Here is a 24,403-nt window from a genome sequence, read left to right as displayed (position 1 = left end):
GCTCAGAGTAATAGTTCTGCTCTGTCTGTCCCTTGCATAGGTAAGGTTTTCCCATGCAGATGAAGGGGAAAAAAAGACCCTTGTGAAACTGCAGACAAAGAGATCTGGTCCAGATTAATAGCTTTAAATAACAACGCTAGGACCTTTCTCACTTTTCATGAACAAGTAGGGCGGGGATGGTCGCGTCCAGATGCGGTGGGGCTTCTAGAATGCGACAGCTTTGGTTTGAGAAGATAGTTTGTTTATTCGCAGGCTACTTACCCCAGGGCCCAGCTACTCGAAGAACAGCCAGTGGATTGGAACGCCCTAGAACAGAAGCCACAGCCTTTACCCAAGTTGGGGGTGCACGGATCTCATTGGGGTCAGTCGGTCGGAGGGGAAAGCCCCATGGGTCCACCAGGATGAGGTGTTTAACTCTAAAAAAGGAAAAATGAGAAGATGAGTTGCATTTTCTTAGAGATATCATAGTCCTTAAATCCCAGGAAGAGGAGAACTATTGGAAACTAATCCTGGAAGGTTCCCAGTAAGGCAAGGAATTAGGTCATGAGCGAGAGGGGTGGCTCCTCCTTACCTTTCAGGGTATTTGATAGAGTAAGAAGTGGCCAGGAATCCTCCCAAACTGTGCCCCAGGAGGATCATACTGGGGATCCCCATGGTCTCCCGCCATGTCTCTATTGAGGTCACAAACTCGTCCTCGGCCCCCTCTGGGTCCCTCGGGAACGCTGGCCTCGAGCTTCGTCCAAAGCCAAGCAGATCGAAGGTGTGCAGTGTGCGGCGGGCACTCAGTGAATCCATGTTGAGGATCCAGAGGCCCACGCCGCCCCCGAAACCGTGCACCATCACCAGGGGGGTGCGGTCCCTGAGCTCGGGGCTCACAGTCACCGTCCAGATCTTGTTCTGGTTGGGGAGGGACACATATCGGGCCAGGAAATTGTTCTGGAGACCTGGGGAGAGGGGAATCCAGGGCAGAGCAATAAGACTGTTTTCTGACAGCATCATCATTTTGCCTGGACTACCTTTCTCTGCATTTCCAAACCCTTCCTGACCTCCTTCACCCCTTTCCTTTCACAGCTGTCTGACTATACACCCCAAGAGCTCAACTCCAAGCACGATCTGTAGATCACCTAGACTGTAGGTAACAAGAGGGACCATCTTATTCTTTGAGGCTCTTTGCCCAGCTCCCTGTGGACCCAGGGTGGCAGTGACGCTACTGATGCCAGAGTTCCTACATCCATCACCCTTGTGCCTGTGTGTACTTGAGGCTTAACAGATGGACAGAAATGCCCTCACTAAGGGTATGTGGGAGGGTAGTTTCTGACTAGAGTTGAGCCAGATGGAGCAGGTGAAGGGTGTGGACTGAACCACAGGCTTACTCCTCTTAGAGACAGGTTGAGATGGGCAGTGGTTGCCCTGCTGGCATGAGAGCAGTCATGTGACAGAGCTGCCTGGGAGAAGTCCCCTGGATCCTGGATCCTGGACAGAGGCTTGAAAGCTGTGGCTGTCCTGCAGCTGTACTAACTCAGGCCCATAGGAGAGAGGGCAGGGGCTGGCCCCATGGCCGAGTGGTTAAGTTCACATGCTCTGCTGTGATGGCCCAGCGTTTCACCAGTTTGGATCCTGGGCGCGGACCTAGCACTGTTCCTCAAGCCATGTTGAGGCAGTGTCCCACGTAGCACAACCAGAAGGACCTACATGTAGAGTATACAGCTATGCACTGAGGGGTTTTGGGGAGAAAAAGAAGAAAAAAAAGACTGGCAACAGATGTTAGCTCAATCTTTTTTTTTTTTTATAATTTTTATTTTATTTTATTTTATTTTTTATTTTCTTTTAGGAAGATTAGCCCTGAGCTAACATCTGCCACCAATCTTCCTCTTTTCACTGAGGAAGACTGGCCCTGAGCTAACATCTGTGCACATCCTCCTCTATTTTTATATGTGGGATGCCTACCACAGCATGGCTTGACAAGTGGTGCGTAGGTCTGCACCCAGGATCTGAAGCAGCAAACCCTGGGCTGCCAAAGCAAAGTGTGTAAACTTAACTGCTGTGCCACCGGGCAGGCCCCTAGCTCAATCTTAAAAAAAAAAAAAAAAAGGGAGAGAGATGGCAGCCATGGCTGGGGCAGTGGGTGCCAGGTAGGGAAGTTCACATGGGAAATAAGAGGAGACGTGGCCCAGGGGTCTTGTTTGAGCCATTGGCTGCTGCCGCTCATGGGGTGCCCTGTCCCAACATAATCCTGCCATGAGAGCTGTTCTGGGGGAATCCCCAACTATTCTGGTAACCAGATAAGTGGGGGGCCTAAGTGCGTAGAACACAAGGAATAGAATTATTAGAGAATACAGGACTGCTGGTCCTCGGATAGGAAGGTGCAAAATCTAAGAAGTGCTTTTGGGCTTGGAAGAAGAGGGAGGGAGAGAAGGTAGAAGGGCAGGAGAGAACACGTATTTGCATGTGTTGTGTGTTAACAGCTGGTGTAGGCTTTGACGTGAGGTTGTGGGATGATGGATAGGGAGGGAGACACCGAGGAACCACTATCATAAAATATGGTGTTCTCTGTGCAAATCTCATCCCTCAAATTGCTGACCTCCCTTCCTCCCACCCCAAGCACTGTTAATCAGGAAACAGTGGGCTCAGTGTACCAGGCTCTGGGAAAATCCTGTATCCTCCTTGGGCCTCCTGAGGGAGGTGGACAAGTCGTCCCTTCTACTTACACTGGAGGATCCTGGCTTCCACATTCTTCAGCTGAGACATCGAAGTGGGTCGCCAAGTGGGCAGCCAGCTACTCAGCCAGCCTTGAGGCCTGGGACAAGGAGACACAGAGACTCATTGGCAACATTGATGCTCTCAGCCTTGCTGACAGTTACAAAAGAGCTATCAGGGTGCAGGGTGTTTCCCAGGCCCAGGAGAACTGCCACTCTGGCAGTCAGCAATTCCCTTGCTGCCTGATAGACTGTTACTTTTCTCTGGTAAATGGCTACTAACAACAGCATGACATTTGTTTCAACAGATACTCAGAGCACCATATGCACAGCACTTTACAGTTTACAAAGCTCTTTCACATTTATTATCTCATTTGAGCTTTACAACCTCCCTTTGTTACTGGTTATCACATTGTTCAAGGAGATTACCGGGGGGGGGGGGGGGGGGGGGGGGGGGGGGAAGCCAACTTTTAACTACTATTTCAGGACTGGATGTTCCTTTAGGGTAGGACCAATTCCCATGCCACTTGCCTTTCTGGCAGGGCACTGGGTTTGTGAGTGTCATTTTCCAAGTCCTTGGAAGTACAGAGCACTGTGTCAGTGGCCAGTTAGGCTCTCAGGCAATCAATCAGTCCAGCCTTGAACAAAGAGGTAGGATAGGCAGGAAGCAGGAGGCAGAAGACCTGGGTTCAAGTCCTGCTATGATTTACTGACAGGACACAGGTTGCTTCTGGCCTTGTTTTCCAGATGATAAGATGAGTAGAAAGCTCACGTATGTCCTCACCTCCAATGGCATGCAGTAAAACAGATAAGAAAGTCCTCTTTTATATCCAGGGGACTTCAAGCTACTGCAGGTTAGAGGTTAAAAGAACGAGTTTGAGAATTTAAAAAAACCCTGGATCTGAGTCACAGTACTATAATTTATGAGCAGAATGGCTTTGGCCTGTTAAATAACCTGTCTTTGAGTGTCTAGATATGGAAGGGACCTCATTAGGTGCCTGGGACTAATGAGATGCTCAATGAATGAGTTTTTACTATTCCTTTTTTGTCCTATATGATATTTCTCTTTTCTTGAACTCTACCTGGATGAAGGGGATTACAAGATGGACACTACCAGCCATGGGAAGGGTCTATGAACATCGGCATAGTCAAGCAGGGGCACAGTCAAGCAAGTGAGGGAATGAGGGGATCATCACCAACCCCTTTGGCACACACTGGGCATCCTGATACATCATTTGAAGCACAGAATTTTAGATTAGGATGGTTCCTTAAAAATATCTAGTCCAGCCTCTTTATTTTACAGATGAGTAAACTGATGCCCAAAGAGGTCATACAGCTAGTTAGAAAAAGAAGCAGAACTAGAACCCAGATCTCAAATCCAGGTTTCTCTGTACCTCTCCTCGGGACATTCCAGCCTCAGCTTTTCAAGGCCATGCACAATATTCACAGCATATAAACACATTTTCACACTGGTCTCTGTTTTCTGAAAGGAGGTGTGACCGAAAGCCAGAAGGCCAGAGTTCTAATCCTGGCACTGCCACCGACCAGCAACATGACTTTGGGCCCATTATTTAGCCTTTCTGTGTTAGGGTTTCCTCATCTTTAAAAGGGAGGTGATAATAGTATCTAGCTCATAGGGTTGTTATAAAGATTAAATGAGTCAATGCATCTAAAACACCCAGCACATCTAAAATGCCCGGCTCAAGATAAACTCCCAATCAATGTTCTTTTTCTCCAGCTAAATCATAAGGGTCTATATTCCCAGTGTTTTGCAAGTAGCAACTCTCAATGACTGCTTGAGACTTGAAAGAAATACTGAGTTTGCAGCTGAGGGTGGTACATCAATGGCTTTAGCCAGATGAGAGCTGTCAGTCTCAACCAATCCAATCCCAGACTCTGAACTCTGTAATGCTCTACTGGAATTTCTTGTAGGCTGGAAGCACGGGCACCAAGACCACGGAACTTTGCCCGTCTTAAGAGATAAACTTTCTCTCTAAATCACAGAGACTGTGACAAGTCAGACCATGACATCTGGACCCCAGATTGCCTTGTATCTGCCCAAAGCAGCACTCAGGAGAAATGCTGTCTCATAGAATAGCATCATGGGCTGCTCAGCAGCTACTCTTCAGGGAGAACTCTACATTGCCGATCTTCTTCACCAAAAATGCTACAGGTCAAGCACTGGAAATGGTGCCTGGCACCCCATCTGCTCAATACTATTGGGGAGGTGAGGGCTGTGGTGGGAAATTGAGACAAGGAGCAGAGAAGCCACTTAGCCATGCACTTAGCCTGGCCAGGGTGTTCTCTTTCATCTAGAGTGCTTTTATCCTGATGGGGGTAGAGGCAGAAGGGGTTCTGTGCTGAGTGAGAAGCCTGTCTGGACCTCTGTGATCTGGGACAGGCATCCCATGGGCACTGGCTTCTTCACTTGTAAAAAGGAGCTGAACTACCTGTATCTCTACCAGCGCTAATATTCTGTGTTTCCCTAAGTCATTGTAGCCATTGTAAATTTCCTCTTGGAGAAGTCATCTTAGAAAGCAAACCTCTCCTGGGCAGTTCCTTGAAGCCCAGGAAGCTATTACTGTCAATAATTGGTTTTCCAAGCTGCTGGTTCTGCAGCTCTGAAAAGAGGGAACATGGGATCCAGGAAAAGGCCCTGTTCTGGTGAAACCAAGGCTTGGCTGGGAGCTGAGTCATTCTCCAAGCAACTTTTCCTGGCTCCTATTAGACTCAGAACTGCTAGTCACACCACCTACAGGTGGCATCCCAAACCTGATGCCCTTGACAGAGTCGTAGCAAATCACCAAAGCCCTAATTCTGAAACCACAGCATTAAGGATATTATTATGATGATTAAAAACATTACCAACTAGGATCGCAAGCTAAGTGTCTCGGTAGGCGAGAGCTAAAGAAACTTGCAAGCCCATTCCTCCAGACCAAGCCCAGCGCGGTGCAGCCCCCCTCTTCGTCCCAGGCCCTCTTCTTGCCAGGCTAAGCGAGGCTCTTCCTGCACCCCCGACTACAGTCCTGGTGCGACTCCAGACTAGCAGACCTGGTTGCTACCCCCGCACCCGCGTCCCACAAGCTTGCTTCGGGGGGATCTGAGCAATTACCACTAAATCCAAGCCCAGGGTAAAGCGACCAGAGGAGAACGAAGAGCGATCTGAAGACTAAAGTGGAAAGTCAGAATCACTGAGCTGCAGGCAAGCTTATCTTCCATCGCTCTCCTGGCTCTGCCGCTGCCTCTTCTGGGCAAAAGCAAAGCAAGCAAACGCAACCCCCAGCCCTCCCCTAAAGCCGACCTGAAAAAGGAAAGGCGGGAAGGTGTCTAAAACTGTTCCTCAGCCACAGACAGTCCCAGGATCATGGCCCAGAGAGAGAGAGACAGAAAGAAAGAGACAGGATTAACTCACTGCTGCTCCAGATCATCAGCCATAGTAAACAAGCCCTGCCGGGTCGAGCCAAACCAGCCCATCCCTCTGCCTGACGCCAGCACCAGCTGACCCAGAAGAGGATAGGATAACAAAGTGGGGCGTGGCCAGCGCCGCCGGGCGGGGGGCGGGGCCCCAGGGCGCCCACGCGGGTTCTGAACCTTGGCCGGTGAGCAAGACGGGTATGAGCTGTGTCAGATGTGTGACATGAGTCCAGGAATGTCCCTGGGGTCTCAGGGTAGGACGGTAATCCTGGCCACACATTTGGGGGACAATGAGGGAGAGAAGTAGTACTGAAACAACCGAGTCCCTCACAGGAGCTCCATCAGCCTTCTGTTCTCTCATAATTAAAAAGTGACAGAACTACTCTTTGAGCCTCCTTATTATAGCTCCTCCTTCCTGATTCCCCCTCACCCCCACCCCGTGTCCCTTCTAATCAGATATTTAAGATATTTGTGGAGACAGCACCATTGGCTACAAAGGGCCTGGGGGCTTGTACCCCAAGTAGACTGCTGGATTTGGCAAATAAAAAACAGGACGCCTAAAGTTGAATTTCAGATAAACAACAAATACTTTTTTGGAATAAGTATGTCCCATGCAATATTTGTGACATAACTGGGCATCTCGTATTTTATCTGGCAACTGTAAACCTATGCGACATATGCCAACATGCAGTTCCTCTGTTCTGGAGATTTCCCAACCTAGTTCTCAGGGAAGATATGGCTCAACCCAAGGTCTGCCTCAGTTTGGAGAATCGCTGCCTCCCCTCCCCTCAGGAGGGGCAGCTGAAAGGCTAACCTACAAGGCTGGGTAGGTTTAGGTAGCTGGTATGGGCTGTGGGGGCACGGAGGCGGGTGGCTGGCTTAGTTCAGAGGTCCTGACTATACTTCGGGCTTGCTCAGCAGAGGAGCCAAATGTTGAGGCTGGATCCAGAATTTACCCGAACAGGTAAACAGGGCCTGTTGTCCAAGCAGCTGTCAGATTTTAGGTCATCCCCTTGGTTAGGTTAAAATGAGGCTGGGGGGTGATGGAGGGTGAGTGGGAGAATGCTGGTGCAGAGGGTTTGCCCAGGCATTTTTCTTTAGCCCTCCTGCAGAAATCAGGAGATTCTGAGGTTTCTTGGTTCTTGTAACATAGCATTAGGCGCCAGCCCCGTGGCTGAGTAGTTAAGTTCGTGTACTCTGCTTCAGTGGCCCAGGGTTTCGCCAGTTCAAATCCTGGGCAAGGACATGGCACCACTCATCAGGCCATGCTGAGGCAGCATCCCACATGCCACAACTAGAAGGATCCACAACTAAAAATACACAACTATGTACCAGGGGGCTTTGGGGAGAAAAAAGAAAAATAAAATCTTTAAAAATATATATATAAACACAGCATTAAACTGATCTGATTGTCATTATGAGGGCTTAAGGTTTAAGAGAATGGGCATTTATAGAGCTTAGAGGTGTAGGAATTTATAAGATGTGGGGCAAAGTAGTAGAAATAGCAGAGGACCTGTCTCATTCATTCTTTCAACCAACTACAGTGGTCCTAAACTTCAATGTGCATAAGAATCATCTGGAGGGCTTGTCAAAAATTCAGGTTTCCAATCCCTATGCTCTGAGATTCTAATTCATTTGGTTTGGCTTGATGCTAAAAGCTGCATTTTAAGGAAGCACTTCAGATGCTGGAGTTCAATGAGACTCACTGGTTAATAAGAAGCATGGTTTCTGGGGTCTGAAGTTTGGGTTAAGGTCAATCTTGGCTTTGCCACTTGTCCATTGTACGCCTTGAGTAAGTTATTTAGTGTCTTTTAATTTTCTTCCTGTGTCTTGTGAGGATTAACCAAAATAAATTAACATTTAGTAGATTTATTTATGCTAAAAATGTTACCTTTATTATTATCATCATCATCATTATTATTATATATCTATTCAAAGCCAAGCATTATGTTAGGCACTAAGAATACCATTATCAAAAGGAAAGAAATAGTCTGTTCTAGTGGTAAACATAGACTTTCTATCTGTTGCCACCCTAGGCTATTCGTCCCTTTGCAGAGCTGGCAACTTTGTACTTGAAGCTCAGCTCAAACCTCCCCCCTTCTGAGGCCTTTCCTGACCACAGGGTCTAAAAGAGAGCCCCCCACCCCAGTCACTCTTTCATTTTACTCTATCTTATTTTCTTCATAACACTTATGAAGTCATCATGCATATTTGTTTATTTATATATCATCAGTTTCCCTCCCCTGAAGCCTAAGTTTCGTGGGTGACCTTGTCTGTTTTATTCTCTGCTTTGCTACCAGCACCTAGCACAGAGTAGATGCTCAGTACTTATTGGATAAATAAATGGATGAAAAGTCTAGTGAGGAGGCAGATATGTAAACAGTTACCTATAAAACAATATGCTGGGGCCGGCCCCGTGGCTGACTGGTTAAGTTTGTGTGCTCTGCTTTGGCAGCCCAGGGTCTCACTGGTTTGAATCCTGGGCACAGACATGGCACCGCTCATCAAGCCATGCCGAGGTGGCATCCCACATGCCACAACTAGAAGGACCCACAACTAAAAATACACAACTATGTACTGAGGGCTTTGGGAGAAAAAGGAAAAATAAAATCTTTAAAAAAAAAAAAAAACAAACAAAAAACCAACGTGCTAAGCGTCAAGGGTTTTGGGAGCTGTATTCTAAATTGTCCCATATAGGAAATTCCTGGCTATATCACTCTGAGACAGGGCAACAAAATCTCCCACTTTTCTGAAACCCTGTAAGATGGAGAACGTTTTGAGGAAAGGGTGACCTGGCTGGAACTGGTATTAGATCTCCCTGGACCTCCCCTCAGGAGGCAGTGCAGAGAAGCATTTGTACTTTGTTTCTATGTGCCAAACCAGCTTTAGAGTAGAGGTTTCTTGCGTTGGGGAGGAAGAATTTTCCTCTACCTTTCAAAGGTTCTTTTGGCCAGTCTAATAATCTAATCGACATGAGACTGATTAACAGGAAAAAAACAAATTTATTTATTTATTTTGAGGAAGATTAGCCCTGAGCTAACATCTGTTGCTAATCCTCCTCTTTTCGCTGAGGAAGACTGGCCCTGAGCTAACATCCATGCCCATCTTCCTCCACTTTATATGTGGGACACCTGCCACAGCATGGCTTGCCAAGCAGTGCCAGTGTGCACTTGGGATCCAAACTGGTGAACCCTGGGCCACTGAAGCAGAATGTGTGCACTTAACTGCTGTGCCACTGGGCCAGCCCTGAGAAAAACAAATTTAATTTCTACATACGGGAACCCCATATACACAAGAGGTTCAAGGACAGAAAGGTAAAATGAGGTATATATGCCATCCTGAGCTAAGAAATGGGATGGGGGCGCTGGCCCCACGGCCAAGTGGTTAAGTTTGCGTGCTCCGCTCCTGCAGCCCAGGGTTTTGCCGGTTCAGATCTTGGGAGCAGACATGGCACCACTCATCAGGCCATGTTGAGGCGGCATCCCACATGCCACAACTAGAAGGACCCACAACTAAAAAAATATATACAACTATGCACTGGGGGGATTTGGGGAGAAAAGGCAAAAAAACCCACATTGGCAACAGTTGTTAGCTCAGGTGTCAATCTTTAAAAAAAAGAAAGAAAGAAAGAAAAAAGGAATGGGATAGGGTTCTGGGGCCTCAAAGGGGAGGAAGACAATTCACAGGATGATAAGAGGAAGAGCAGATCTTTGGTAATCAGATATTTGCCCTGCCACACAGATGGGTCACTCAGATAAAATTTATTTCTGGTAATAAGTTTCATTCTGGGAAAGACTCCCAATTTAAATTCTTCTAGGTAGCTAAGGGAGGGGCAAAAATTTCTCTTGAGCTCCCAGGGTCTCCATTGCCTTTAGCTCACAAAAATGCATATGCCAAAGTGGCACATTTTGGGGAAGCTTATTCTTCACTTGGAAGTAGGAAACTTGAACGTATGGAAAATGCCTTTTATAACCAAAGTTAACAGATCCCTTAAGGTGTCCCGAGAGCTGGGATATCTCAGGATTGGGCTGGATCTGCTAGAATTATAGAGTGGAGAAGACTCTCAGTGCCTGCTCTGGGCAGGCTTCTGGGGAGAAATGCAAGGTATTTTTTCCCCTTGTATTCAAGACAAGACACACTATGCACAAATATGAAAGAATATATCTTCCTTCTACCTACAACATGTGTGATTAAAGTATTAATATGGTCTTTATGGATGGAAACTAATTTTGACAAACTCTCTTTCCTGTACCTGTAAGTCACATTAAATATTCCAGAAGTAGGTGGAGCTGATAATCTGATAGCCCAGGCCTGGCAGGGATAGATCATTCTCTGGTTTCAAATGGGTGTTACTGACTTTTGAATGAACCATGAACAAGGTGTGACCTTTAAACACAGGAGTTGAGTGGAATAGTTCTAGAATTGCTCTATCCAATATGATAGCCACTAGCCACATGTAGCTAGATTTAAATTGATAAAAATTAAATAAAACTTCCTTAGTCACACTAGCTATATTTCAAGTGCTCAATAGCCACGTGTCTAGTGGCTACCATGTAGTACCAAGTGCACAGAGACACTGTCATCATCACAGAAAATTCTGTTGGACAATGTTGATCAAGCAGTGATGATTTAGGCTCCATGCTGTGGAGTGTTCTGCCCTCGGAAAGGACAATATGGTAGACTCTGTCTTGGGTGCAAGGGATGGTGTGAGACTGAGGAGTTCTCTTTATGGGACTCCCAAAGACTAGGAGGGAAGGAATTCAGAAAAACAAGCCTGCAAATTTGTTCTACTCCTTCAGGGAGTGCTAGGAGTTATGTTAGGATGAAAGGTTATGGACTCATTGAAAATATTTGTTGCTTTTGTGGGGGATCAGAATTGGCCACCCCAAAATGTGTCTCTTTCCCTCGCCTTGATTATTTTTAAGAACAAAGACTCTGAAATAAACTTTGACCTCTCCCCTAACTGCCTAAAAGAAATTTGACTTAAAAGGGCTGTCTCCAAGAGAAGCCATCACCACAGATAACTCTAGGTATTGGTGGACTGTGAGGGTCCTTGCTAAGCCAATTCTTATCAAAGTTCTGTTTACCAATTATTTGCTTTTCCACTTCCATGTGAATTGCCTTCTTCTCCTTTGAAGTCTCAAACCACTACCCCCAACGCCCTCCTTTGTCTTTAGCTGAACATGATATTTAAGGTGACAGTTTCAGCCATTCTGGTGGCTTTTCATTCATTCATTCAGCTTTCCTGGGTTTCTCACATGTATACATGTTATAAAGCTTTGTTTGACATTCTCCTGTTATTCTGTCTCATGTCAATTTAACTCTTAGACCAGCCAGAAGGACCTAGAGGATAGAGGAATTCTCTTCCTCCCCTACAATTTAATAAGACTTAGGCCAGAAACTTGATACTTTAGAAATTTGACTTTGTGCTGTTTGCAATTTGATTTGTCTTAACATTTTCTTTCTGAAAATAATAACCTATTTAATCTGTTCTATTAGAAAACAATGTAGCTTTTCAACATAGGCCGGGTAGAATGGCTCCCGCGAAGAAGGGTGGCAAGAAGAAGGGCACTCAGAGATCCAGAAATTTGCCATAAAGGAGATTGATACTGAACCTCTTAATCTCAAGTACGTGTGCCTGATACACAGCAAACCAAACACTTAGACATCGATGCTTGGAGATGGAGAAAGATTTATTCGAATTGGCCAAAACGAGTAGGTGGGAGGCGGGTTCACTCAGATCCACCTCCCCAAGAACAGAAAGCAGGGGGTGTTGTAGAGCTAAGGGGCTTGGCAGGAGGAGCTTCGGGAAACAAAGAGGTCACTCCCTATAAGGCCCTGGGAAATTCAACGAGGGAGGGCTGAGGGCCATTGCAACCTCCCCAAAGGTGTGCTCTGTCTTCTACAAAACAATCTCACAAATCCTCTGGAAAATAAACTCGCCAATCCTTGAGACCCCTGAATCATCCCTCAAGTTAAACAGGAAAAACAGCAAATTGGTTTAATATCTACAGTAACCCTCAGACACCTGGCTTCAAGATGGGAACTCCAGATGTGCGAATTGACACCAGGTACAACAAAGCTGTCTGGGCCAAGGGAACAAGGAATGTCCCACACCTATCCACGTATGGTTGTCCAGAAAACATAATGAGGATGAAGATCATCAAAAAAGCTCTATACGTTGGTTACCTATGTGCCTGTCACCTCTTTCAAAAACCTACAGTCAATGTGGATGAGAACTAACTGCTGATTGTCAAATAAAGTTAACTGCAAAAAAAAAAAAAAAACCAAGGTAAAAGAAAAAACGATTTCTTTTTCTGTACTCACACCAACAACACTTCTGACACCAAATATGTGAATTTTCCCACACCAAGCATTTTCTAATTCTCAGCAGACACCAACTGGATGCCTTACAGTTTAACTCAATTCTGATGCTAACTGCCTTGAGTTAGTGCAGATCCCACAGGTTAAGGGCTAAGTCCCACAAGACTGTCCCCTTCTCCCACTTCAGACACCATTTACAAGACCAGATTGTCACTTGTGCTTCTGACTGACTTGCTCTAAATTAGAGGTTCCCACAACCCCCTCCCCAGGTTTGAGAATTTGCTAGAATGGCTCCCAGAACCCAGGAAAACAGTTTACTTACTAGATTACTGGTTTATTATAAAAGGATACAATTTAGGAACAACCACATGGAAGAGATGCATAAGGTAAGGTTTGGGGGAAGGGGCACAGAGCTTCCATGCCCTCTCTGGGTGTGTCACCCTCTCAGAACCTGGATATGTTCACCAATCTGTAAGTTCTCAGAACCCCTTTGGTTAGGGTAGGGTTTTTTTTTTTTTTTTATGGAGGCTTCATTACATAGGCATGGTTGATTAAATAATTGGCCATTGGTGATTGATTTCAATCTCCAGCCCTTCTCCCCTTCCCAGAGATGGGGGTGGCGGGAGACTGAAAGTTCCAATCCTCACATTGCTTGGTGGACTCCTCTGGCAACCAACTCCCACCCTTAGAGGCTGTAGGGGAGGAAGACATTTCCTCTACCCTCTCTGGGTTCTTCTGGCCGGAGAATGAATTAAATTCACATGAGACAGAATAACAGGAGAAAATTAAACAAAGTTTTATAACATGTATACATGGGAGAGGCTCAGGCAAACTGAGCAACTCACCAAAATGGCTGAAGCCCCCATCTTAAATATCCTCCTCAGCTAAAGACAAAGGAGGATGTTGGCGGTGGGGGGAGTCAGTTACAGGAGGTTACCGGACAAGCAAAATAAACAGGAATAAGATTATTATGCAGATTTAAGTCCTCGCCTTCTGCATTGAGAAGAGTTTCTAGAGATAAGGTCATCCCCCCTTCTTCCTAGTACAGAGAAGAAGACACCTTTACAGATGGAGATTTCCTTTACAATGTAAATGTCTCTTACAAAGGGTAAGTAAATTCTACTTTTCAGTTGCTTTCCTGTCTGCAGTTATTAAAAGTAACCAGCCCCAAATAATCCTCATGCCAAAGAAACATATCTTGGGGTGGCCAATTCCAGGCCCCCACAAGGCTTTCCAGAAGTCACTTCATTAACATAAGCTCAAGTATGGTTGAAGGAGGCTTGTTATGAACAAAAGACTCTCCTTTCACCTTTATTGCTCTGGAGCTATTTCAGGAACAGGGGATAAGCCAAATATTATAAGAACAGATGCTCATATTGCTCTTATCACTTAAGAAATTACAAGGATTTTAGGAGGTCTGTACCAGGAACCCAGGATGAAGACCAAATATATACTCCTTATTATATCATGATATGGAATTGAAAAAAGATGGAGTCTCTCCTGTTAAGGCACTAAAATGGAGCCAGGCGGACAGGATGAGAGGAGAGGAACAAATTCCTCCTTCAGGATGAACTCTTGAACTCCTTAGATGCCTGAAATGCATCAGCAAGTCTTCTCAAGGAAGATAAGATTATTGGGACCGAGATCTCATTCTTGTAAAGGTCATTTTCTACATTCTTAAGTTTTTTTTTTTTTAAAGATTTTATTTTTTTCCTTTTTCTCCCCAAAGCCCCCCAGTACATAGTTGTATATTCTTCGTTGTGGGTCCTTCTAGTTGTGGCATGTGGGACGCTGCCTCAGCGTGGTCTGATGAGCAGTGCCATGTCCGTGCCCAGGATTCGAACCAACGAAACACTGGGCCGCCTGCAGCGGAGCGCGCGAACTTAACCACTCGGCCACGGGGCCAGCCCCTACATTCCTAAGTTTTAATGGCTAGTTTCAACTGACCCTCATCCCATGACTACCTTGCACCTGAAATTTGTTAAAAAACATTGCTTTCTCTTTTTTTTTCTTTGCTTTTGTTAGCCACAACTATAAAACACTCCCTCTCCCTTCAATGGGGGGAACACAATTTGAGTGCTACTTGAATCTGTGTTCCTGGGCTGCAATCCTACTAAACCCTGAAGCAGCTTTTTGTTTAAGTTTCTCAGAGTCTACCTCAAAAGGTCAACAACAATGTCATATAAAGAGAGAAGGTTCTGGCCATGCTGGGGCCAAAGTTTAAAAAGTGGAACTGGCATAGGCTACAGTAGAGAGAAATAATAGGAAGGATCTAAAGGAGAAAGTGGAAATACAAGGGACAAGAATTGGAAGAGGGACTCTTCTTTCCCACGCAGAGATTTTCTTTAGAAGGGTCCTTTTCTTTGGAGGATTTGTGTTTCCTTTGATAAGGAATGTCATTTCTTACTGTAGAGAGACACACCGTAAAACCATGGCCTTTGCTCATGAGGGGTCCCCTTGTCTCTCCACTCTCCCATTGTTTTATGATGGTTGAGTTTTGAAGGATAGCAGAATATGCCACCCCTAAACATGCCACTTTAGCATAAGGATTATTTTGAGTTGAAGGCAAGTGAGAAGCAGATACAAGAAAAGCTCTCTGCCCTCCGCCTATTTGCCTAAAACCAGGACATAAATTTGTACAGGTGTCCCCCCATTCCTCTCTACCAGGAAAGACAGAACTCTAGATCCTTATCAGCCCAGAGAGAGCACCAGACATATTTACATAACAAAGTTTACTAACTAGCTCTTATTTTTCATTTGTTCTCTCATATATTTACCCTCCCACAGTTAGCTATGACAAGAGATTGTCACATTGAGGTATATGGGGTAACTATTCCAGTTCAAAACTGATTCAGCTTGAACTAGAAAGCCTGACTTATGGCCTATCAAACATACATTTTACATCTGCTTATCCATTAAAGAATGCCTCTCTTAAGATAAGAATGCACACTTCCCCTCCTATGCCCCATTGGTAATGCCCTATTGGTAATGCCCAGATTAGTCCCTTTCCTGACATCAGGATCATGTTGACTGCTAACTGGCAACTGCATACCTCTTTGAAATTTTGATGTAAATGTATCCTGGGTGTATTGAATGTATGTTCTTTGTTCTAAAACGATATGACTACCGAAACCTAGGCTTCTCCAGAATGCCTTCTAAGGCCTTCTTGGGTTATAATCCTCACTCTGGCTCATAATAAACTCACCTCAATTTTGATTTATAGGTTGGTTATGGATTATTTGTGTTGACAGCTGCCCTAGAAACTCAATGTCCTTTTCCTTTGTCTTGTCACTTCTCTAAAAATCTATTGCTTTTTTGTTAAGATGCTATATAAGCCCAAATTCTAACCACCCCTTTGAGTTACTCATAACTGAGTACTCCCGTGTGTGTGTGTGTGTGTGTGTGTGTGTCTGATGTATATGTTAATAAACCTCTGCTTGTTTTCTCTTGTTAATCTGTCTCTTGTCAGCTTCATTTACAGGGCTAGTGAACTTGAGGATAGAAGGAAATCAGTTTTTCCTCTCCATCAGTGTTTTAGTCATACAGCTCCTAAGATCTACTCTGACTTCAGCTTCAAATTATATATTTACCCTGAGAGCCATCTGCATTGCAGTCCCTCCATCTTTTGCATGCCCAAAATATTGAGGCTCTGAGGTTTGCCCAACTTTTAATTATTCAGAATAACAGGGGAAGCAGACATAGAAATTACCAGGATTAATGAATCCTGGGCCAGCTGGTGGTGCAGCGGTTAAGTGCGCACGTTCTGCTTCTGTGGCCTGGGGTTCGCCAGTTGGAATCCTGGGTGTGGACATGGCACTGCTTGGCAAGCTGTGCGGTGATAGGCAGCCCACATATAAAGTAGAGGAAGATGGGCACGGATGTGAGCTCAGGGCCAGTCTTCCTCAGCAAAAAGAGGAGGAGTGGCAGCAGATGTTAGCTCAGGGCTAATCTTCCTCAAAAAAAAAAAAAGCAAACATTTACTATATGTCAAGTATTACGTTAGTGCTTAACGTTAACATTATCTCATTTAATCCTCACAGCATTCCAATGATCCAGGTATTGTTAGTTATTTCCATTTTATAGAGAAGGAAATGAGGCTGTCAGACTAATTCATCATCTTGGATTAGTCAACTAGTAAACAGCAGAATCAAGGTTCAAGCCTGCACTCTATCCACTCTGGACATGAATATATCATGTATACATTCATGGATATATCATACTCTGGACATGAATTTTTACATATACTAATATTCTGACAAACTATCGAAACTAAGGCTAGTATTAGCAATTTCCTATTGACACATCAGTCAAAAATGTTTCAATGATTATAGAATCATAAACTGAACACAGTACAAGGCCTTTTCTTGCTGTGTTAGTAGTCCAGACTAGGTGTTTGACTTTGCAGGTCTCAGAAAAAGATGCATTCAGTAAGTGAATCTGATGTTTTTCATCTCTTCTGCTTTCCCCCTTTGGGAGTTCCTGCTTAGATGCTAATGATGATCGTCGACCTCGATCAAAGACAGACAAAACAGAAGGGAGAAACTGCTGGAAAGAGCCTAGCTGACGGAATAGACTCCCCTAAGGAATCCACTCCTGAATGATTAAAAGGCATCAGCCCAGCTTTTAAAGTTTGAAGTTGAATACTGGTGAGGAAGCTACCCTCCTACTTGCTGATGAGGCAGGGAGAAAGGTTCAACTTGTCAGAGAAACTGATGCTTCTTGCCTTATTATATTCAGATAGGAACTGGCCTGGTTATTCGCTCTTTTTTTTTTTTTCTCAGCAACATAAGAGTTTAGGCTGAACTTAAGTTCATATAGCAGAGCAAATCTCCATGGGTGTGAATATGAATACATCTCTTCAAATACATTGTAAATCTTTCTGAGGACATGGGTTATTCCTCTTCCTTCTAGAAGCTAAGCAAGGCTTTGCTCACCAGTACATTTGTTGAGGCTAATACAGCTTCCAGTTTAAACACAAATAAAAAGTGAAAATGAAGGAACGTTGTCGTTCACTTGCTGTTTCAGGAATTTTGCTTCAGTACCTAGGATGGTTCAAATTTATTAATAAACCTGGTTATGTGCAACTTGCAGCTAAAAGGTGACATGAACTAGGCCTGGAAGGTCAGATGCATGTGAAATTAAAAGGGAAGCAAAAGCCAGAAACTAAGGTGGACACTATTTTTTTAAAAAAGCTAAAATGCTAAATATAAGTAGCTAATCCTACTTTTAAATACAAAAGCTCAAACCTTCAGTTTCCTCTGCAAAATGAGTTGGAGGCGGTAGGGTTTGGACCAGGAATGCTCTTGCGGGCCTTTCAGCGCTGACATCCTGGATTATCACACCGGGTTCAAGATGTCAGCCTGGGAGTAGAAGCCTGCTAAATTTGATCACACACACTGTGCACTTTAATCGACTGTCCCTCTCCCCCATTCTACCCTCCCCTTCCGTCACCTGCGGATCTTTTAAGACGGTATCTGATTCCCCTGAGGGTACCTACAATTTAGCACACCGTCGGTCCCGAGGACTTCAGGTGCCCAATAAACGTTTGCTGAATAAATAGAACACCTGCGGCCTTAGGTTCTACCGCGCTTATTCGTCAGCGCCCCTAGCGCCAGATCCCGAGTCCAGTTCAGGGCCCGGTAGAGGTCAAACTCCCTCCCCCTGCCCCGCTCCTCCCTCCCTCAATAACCTAGTCTGAACTGGAGCCTGCACAGTGATTGGCTGCTGTGGTTCTCACTGCGGGGGAACTTGATTTGCTCTAATGATCCGGGACAGGTATCTGCAGTCAGCGTCCTTACGAGAATTGGGGCCGAGCCAGTACTGAACCCCAGGAGCGCCAGGAATTGCCTCAAAGCAGATCCAAACAGTTAATCTTTGAAGATGCAGGCAGACCAAACAGAAACGGAAGCCTCGGGTAGCTACGCTGTACGCTGTAAAACCTCTCCTCTTCTTCCTCCCAAAGTAGCTTGTTGCCAGAGCAACCGTGGGCGTACCAACCTGGTAGCGGAAACAGGACAAAAAAAAGTACACGTCTCCGGCCCAGGGACAAACTTTTTGCGCAGGCGCAATAGCTTTTTCGGGCTGTAGTTCGCATTCTGTAGATATATTCTGCGTCTGCGCATTAGTTGTTTCACCTTTGGCCTGCCTCTACGCCTGCGCAAAGTGGCAAATGGGAGGGCCGGAGCTGGGCTACAGCGGTGCGCATGCGCAAACACTACATCCGGTGTGGTGGTCGGGTCTGCTGGGAGTTTGGAGCGCCGGCCCGAGTACCGAACGAGTAGTCATGTCGGCGTCGGTAGTGTCGGTCATTTCGCGGTTCTTGGAAGAGTACTTGAGCTCCACTCCTCAGCGTCTGAAGTTGCTGGACGCGTACCTGCTGTATATACTGCTGACCGGGGCGCTGCAGTTCGGTTATTGTCTCCTCGTGGGGACCTTCCCGTTCAACTCTTTTCTCTCGGGCTTCATCTCTTGTGTGGGGAGCTTCATCCTAGCGGGTAATGACTCTAAGTAATCGCAATAATAATGTGTTACTTTGCGCTGCTTTTGTTCCCACAGTACTCTTCTCTTTTGTGTCACACCACCGCCTGGTGAAGTTATGAACGGAGCCTACGTTGCCCTCTTTCTGTGATGGGGAAATCGAGGCTCAGAAAAGGTTGTCACATGCCTAATGCCAAACATCGGCCTAGAACCTGGATTTAAATCTCTAAAGAAGCCACCTTCATGCTGCTGCTCAGCCTGGTGATCCACTTCACTTCGTATGGGTCCAGGGAAAACTCCGTTCCGGCTTTCTCTTAGCTTTAAAACACCTTTAAAGTTGGTAGACTTGTAAAACGGAAAACCCAACTCTGGAATCTCTCTCTCACCTTGACCTAATCACTGCTGACCTTCAGTGAAGCATTTCAGTGAACAGTGTAGGAAATGTAAATATCGGTGCTTTGCTTGTTGAATCATCTTTTGCTTGACTTTGACTTTTATTTCTCCTATTATTTCTTGTGGATGAAGCTGTCTCACTATCCTGACCTCAGTTTTTCTTCACATAGTTCTGTTTTAGCTTTATTATTCTTTCTGATTCCCAGCATTTGATACCTTGTAGACTGCCATATTTAATGAGAACTGTCTCCATAAATTTTTGCCAAAATCCAACCTTTCTTGCTCAACAGGGAGTCAATGACTACTGAGTCCAGGCTTGGCCCAGGGAGTGTTAGCCTCTCCAGTTTATAGGTGGCCGCCACAACACGGACCTTTCCAGGCGCTGGTATCACCTGCTCCATTGACTTTGAAAACATGCCAGAATTCATGTTTTTTTCCCAGCATGATCATCATCAGTCAGGCCATTAGTTATATTTTGAATGTAACACAAAGTATTACAGTAAAAGCTTTGGGAATACATCAGGTATATTGTGTTCCTTGTCCTCAGTGAATTTGCAGTCTAGTTGGGGCACAGACAAAATACGGCGTTAGAATTGTCTGGAGACTTCATTACAACTTAAGTTATAGACCTATAGAATGCTTGTTACACATTCACATGACTACTTCAGATTCACACCAGAGATACTCTACCATCTCTCTTTCTCAGAACTTAAAATAAGCCTAAGGACTTAGTGGCTTGTGCACTAGGCTGGTCTGGAGTTGTAGAGTTAGCCTGTTGATTGGATGCTTTATTATCATCTTTGAAATTTGTCTTAGATGACCAAGATCTCGTTCTCTGGCGTCGTCCTGGCCTTCAGGAGTTGATATGTTACCATCATCAGACACACTCTGCTCTTTACTCCACACTCTCCCTCCCTCCCCTCAAATACTGCTCATGACTAAGAATCTTATTAGCAAGGCAGGAGAAAGAATCTTGAGAACCTCTGGTGAATTTTGTTTGATGATTTTTGTCTTCCAGATCTGGAAAGAGTAGGAGTAGGGCGGGGCCTGAAAGCTGATTAAGAAAAAGAAGGCTACTCCATGCTGAAGTCACCCTGGCTTCATAAGAATGACTCCTGAGGGCTACATGGGAGAGTGTAGTCGCTGAAGTGTGGCTGTGGACTTGAGTTGTAGATTATTAGTGTGATAAAGCCAGTTTTTTTTTTCAGGGGGAGATTCACCCTAAGCTAACATTCATGCCAATCTTCCTCTTTTTCTTCCTTTCCCCCCATCAAAGCCTCATTACATAGTTATGTATAGTTGTAAGTCCTTCTAGTTCTTCTATGGGAGCTACCGCCACAGCAAGGCTACTGACAGAGGAGTGGCATGTTCTGCATCCAGGAACTGAACCCAGGTGGCTGAAGTGGAGCACACCAAACTTTAACCACTAGGCCATCAGGGCTAAAGCCAGAACGTTTTTTTGAGCAGATAGTTTTTCCTTATGCCAAATCCTGTTTTTGAGACAGTTGTGGCTAAAATTGAATTGGCAGACTCTTTCCTCTTCTCCCCAATGAGAAGCCAATGGCTTGTCAATGAAGGGAATGCCTAGTGAAAGGGCACTTTAATAGTGGAGTCAGTATGGGGGATTGGGATTTCCAAAACTGTTACATAACCAGTAATTAGGTCAGAGAACTGAAAGTTACTTCTGGAAAAGAAAAGATTTATGACAGTTCATAGTTGTCACAGAAGGCACATTATCGTTTGCATTTCTTTGACAGCATCGACCTTCCTAAATCCTACTTCCTCTGCCATTTGTTAGCCCAGATCCTCACCTAGAGACTGGTTTTAATGGGAAATTTGAAATTTGGAGTTTATCCTTTGTTCAGATTGTTTGGAAGGGAAGCCTTGTACCTATTTATGGTGCTGGGGTTTCTAACTTCCCTGTGTTTTGTTTCCTATTGGAAGACCAGAGAGGAGGCCAGCTTGGCTGAGAAACGGTAGTGTAGGAGATTGTGTTGAAGGATTAGGTGGTGCTGGATGCTAGAGTTTTGAGTGCCAGGCCAAGGACTTTGAATTTTATACTTTAGGTAATAGGGAAACATCTAAGGATTTTTTTTTTTAAGATTTGAGTAAGGGAAAGACTTAAAATTGATGTTAGCATGTAGGATAAATTGGAGGGAAAAGTTCTTTTGTGTGGTTCCCTAATTTCCTTTTGGCAGTCTGTCTCCATTCCTTCTGCATGTGTTAATTTAGCATATGCTCTTTGGAAATTGATCAGTACATTTTAAACTAATGTAGAATGCACTACACTTTTAAAAAGCCTGGTGTTATTTTCTTCTATTCCCTCGTGGCTGGGAGGCTTGCCCATGGTTTCAAGAAGGAGCCAGAGGTAGAAAATAGCGGTTGAGAAATCTTTGGATGAACAGTGTACAGTATAGTAGGCTTTAAAAGGACGTCAGAGGTAGCGTATTTTTCTTCTTCCAGACAGATTTAATGTCCTCGGCAGCTGACTGTTTATCTTGTGGTTAGATGTCTCTAGAGGAGGACATCTGTCCCTTTTTCAGAGTGACATTCCAGGGTTGGCAGCCCTTCTAGTTTCCTTTTCTACCTAATGAAATCCCTCTTTCTGCTCATTTAAAGTGCTGGTTAGGAGGGATAAGTGGAAAACATTAAGACTGTCTCTAGGGGCCGGTCCTGTGGCTGAGTGGTTAAGTTCGTGTGCTCCGCTGCGGTGGCCCAGGGCTTCGCTGGTTCAGATCCTGGGCATGAACATGGCACCGCTCGTCAGGCCACGTTGAGGTGGCGTCCCATGTGCCACAACTAGAAGGAGCTGCAACTAAGATAAACAACTATGTACCAGGGGGGATTTGGGGAGATAAAGCAGGAAAAAAAAAAAAAAAAAGATTGGCCACAGTTGTTAGCTCAGGTGCCAATCTTTAAAAAAAAAAAAGACTGTCTTTAAGTCTTTGATCTTGAAATCAGTTGTTAAGTCACTTCAGAACTTTGGTCTATTCTGTTCCCTAGCATGTACGAAACAATTTCGGATTAAAAAAAAAGTAATTCTCCCTAGTTTACAAATCCAAAAGCAGTTTGAATTTGAAAGGCAAGGAGGCCTAATCCAGAATGTTTTCTATCTCATAGGAGCTATTAGGCTGTGCAGACTGGGGTCCACAATTTCTTTGGGAATTATCTGTCAGATTTATGGGCCTTTTTATTATCTCCCGTAACTGTGATCCAAGAGATTGGAAATTTGCCAACCATGTGCCGGAGAGTCCTGTTTCTAAATCTCTTTTTGTATCCATTGCTACTTCTTTATCCTCAGTGACTCCGGCTCTCAATATCTTTTATTTAGACTACTGTAATCTTCCTTACTGATCTTCCACCCTCTGGTCTCTCTCCTTCCAGTCCATCTTTCACTATATTTGTAGGTTTGATTTGACTTGCAAATCTGATTGCCACTACCCACATAAAATTTGTCTGTGGTTCCCAATGAAAAATTAAAATTTTTTTCATGGCATACAAGCTCTTTCCTGATTTGGTCCTGTCCGTATCTCCAGCTTCATCTCTTGCCTCTGCCTGTTCTGTACTTTATACTCCAGCGTTATTGAGTTACTTGTTATTCTTTAAACATGCCATGTTGTCTCAAGCTGTTTTATCTTTGCTTGGCTGCCTGGAACATTCCTTCACTTCTTGGACAGCTCAAGTGCTGCTTCCCTTTGGAATCCTTCCTTGAGTCCCTAGCAGGTTTAGGTTGTTCTCCTATATTCCTGTTTCACCTCGTGTGTGTGTGTGTGTGTGTGTGTGTGTGTGTGTGTGTGTCTCGGTGTCTCGGAGAGCGAGAGATGGCACTTTGATATTGTGCTCTATTTGTTTGCATGTCTGTCTTCCCTCTGCAATGTGAAGCCCTTGAGGGTAGGGGCTGCCTTTCATCTCTGCATCCTTAGTGATTAACACTGTATGAGTTAAATTGTAAGCATGGCTATAATAATTTAAGGAATGCTGAGGAATTATGTTCCAGGTTCTCTGCCAGGGTACTGAGGATTCAACTGTGAAACACACAGACATAGTATCTAGTCTCTGTCTCTCTCTTTTTCTATCTAGGGAAAGATTTGCCCTGAGCTACCATCTGTTGCCAATCTTCCCCTTTTTCTTTTTTTCCCCTCCCCCAAGCCCCAGTGCATGGTTGTATATCCTAGTTGTATGCCCTTCTAGTTCTTCTGTGTGAGCTGCCACCACAGCATGGCAGCTGACAGATGGGTGGTATGGTTCCACAACTGGGAAACGAACCCAAGCTGCTGAAGCGCTGAGATCGCTAAACTTTAACCACTAGGCCATCAGGGCTGGCCTGGTCTCTAGTCTCACAGAGTTTATAATCTAGTGGGAGATACAGACAAGTAAATATGGATATAGTGCTGTGATGGAGAATATTGGCAAGAATAGGAACACAGATGGGCAGTCATCCATGCCCAGTGGTCCTATAATACTTTCCTGATACTTTTCCAAAATATACTTCATAACTTTTCTCTTCACTCTCTTCTATATTTCTTCTTTTCCTTTATTCTCACTCGATGATCTTGCTTTATCTTCTCACTAAAAAAGAGGTAGTCAGGAATCCTTTCATCCCACCAAGGAATCTCAGCAGCCCACCTGCACCTGTACCTGTGCTCTGACTTGCTTCCTGTGATGGTGGGTGATGTGTCATTCTCTTATTAAAAGTCAGTTCCTTCCCTTGTGCAGAGGATCCAGTCTTCTCTTGCTCACTCAGAGACTCAGCTTCTGCAGCCATCCCTCCATTCTCTGTCTCTACTGGATCATTCCCATCATACGAATATGCTCTAATAAGGTCCAATTAAAAAAAAAATTCGTTTGACCTCAGATACCCCTCCAGCTACCATTCCATTTCTTCTCTATCATCACAGAATTGCTTCAAAGAATAGTTGCTGTTTCTGCTTTCTTACTTTCCATCGATTCCTTAACTCACTCTTGGTGGTGGTCTATCCCCAGCAGTCCAGTGAAACTACTCTTGCCATCTTGCCAAGTCTAGTGGCCACTTGCTTCACCTTATCTGGATGCTCAGAACATTTAGCATTTAACATGGTTGGCTGCTTCCTTCTGCATAA

General features: G+C 44.8%; 2 protein-coding genes across 9 annotated transcripts in view; one reads left to right on the top strand and one right to left on the bottom strand.

Moving 5' to 3' along the window:
- ABHD4 (abhydrolase domain containing 4, N-acyl phospholipase B) overlaps positions 1-18,550 on the bottom strand; it is a 24,550-nt gene extending 6,000 nt beyond the window's left edge. The window contains exons 1-5 of one of the 7 annotated variants that reach the window (XM_070504031.1): positions 18,432-18,550; positions 17,681-17,811; positions 2,709-2,797; positions 572-944; positions 262-416 (exon numbers count right to left, since the gene is read on the bottom strand). In XM_070504031.1, coding sequence (XP_070360132.1) covers positions 262-416; positions 572-944; positions 2,709-2,748 — 568 coding nt within the window. In that variant the 5' untranslated portion in view covers positions 2,749-2,797; positions 17,681-17,811; positions 18,432-18,550. The other 6 variants (XM_070504029.1, XM_070504030.1, XM_044765303.2 and 3 more) reach the window with 6 other exon arrangements.
- The window catches only part of DAD1 (defender against cell death 1), an 18,800-nt gene continuing 12,729 nt past the window's right edge, over positions 18,333-24,403 (top strand). The window contains exon 1 of one of the 2 annotated variants that reach the window (XM_014856350.3): positions 18,333-18,928. In XM_014856350.3, coding sequence (XP_014711836.2) covers positions 18,604-18,928 — 325 coding nt within the window. In that variant the 5' untranslated portion in view covers positions 18,333-18,603. The remainder of the gene's footprint in view (positions 18,929-24,403) is intronic. The other variant, XM_044765311.2, reaches the window with a different exon arrangement.

Source organism: Equus asinus, chromosome 2 (assembly GCF_041296235.1).
Source record: "Equus asinus isolate D_3611 breed Donkey chromosome 2, EquAss-T2T_v2, whole genome shotgun sequence".
In the NCBI taxonomy this organism is placed as follows: Eukaryota; Metazoa; Chordata; class Mammalia; order Perissodactyla; family Equidae; genus Equus; species Equus asinus.
This window is presented reverse-complemented; position numbering and strand designations above follow the sequence as displayed.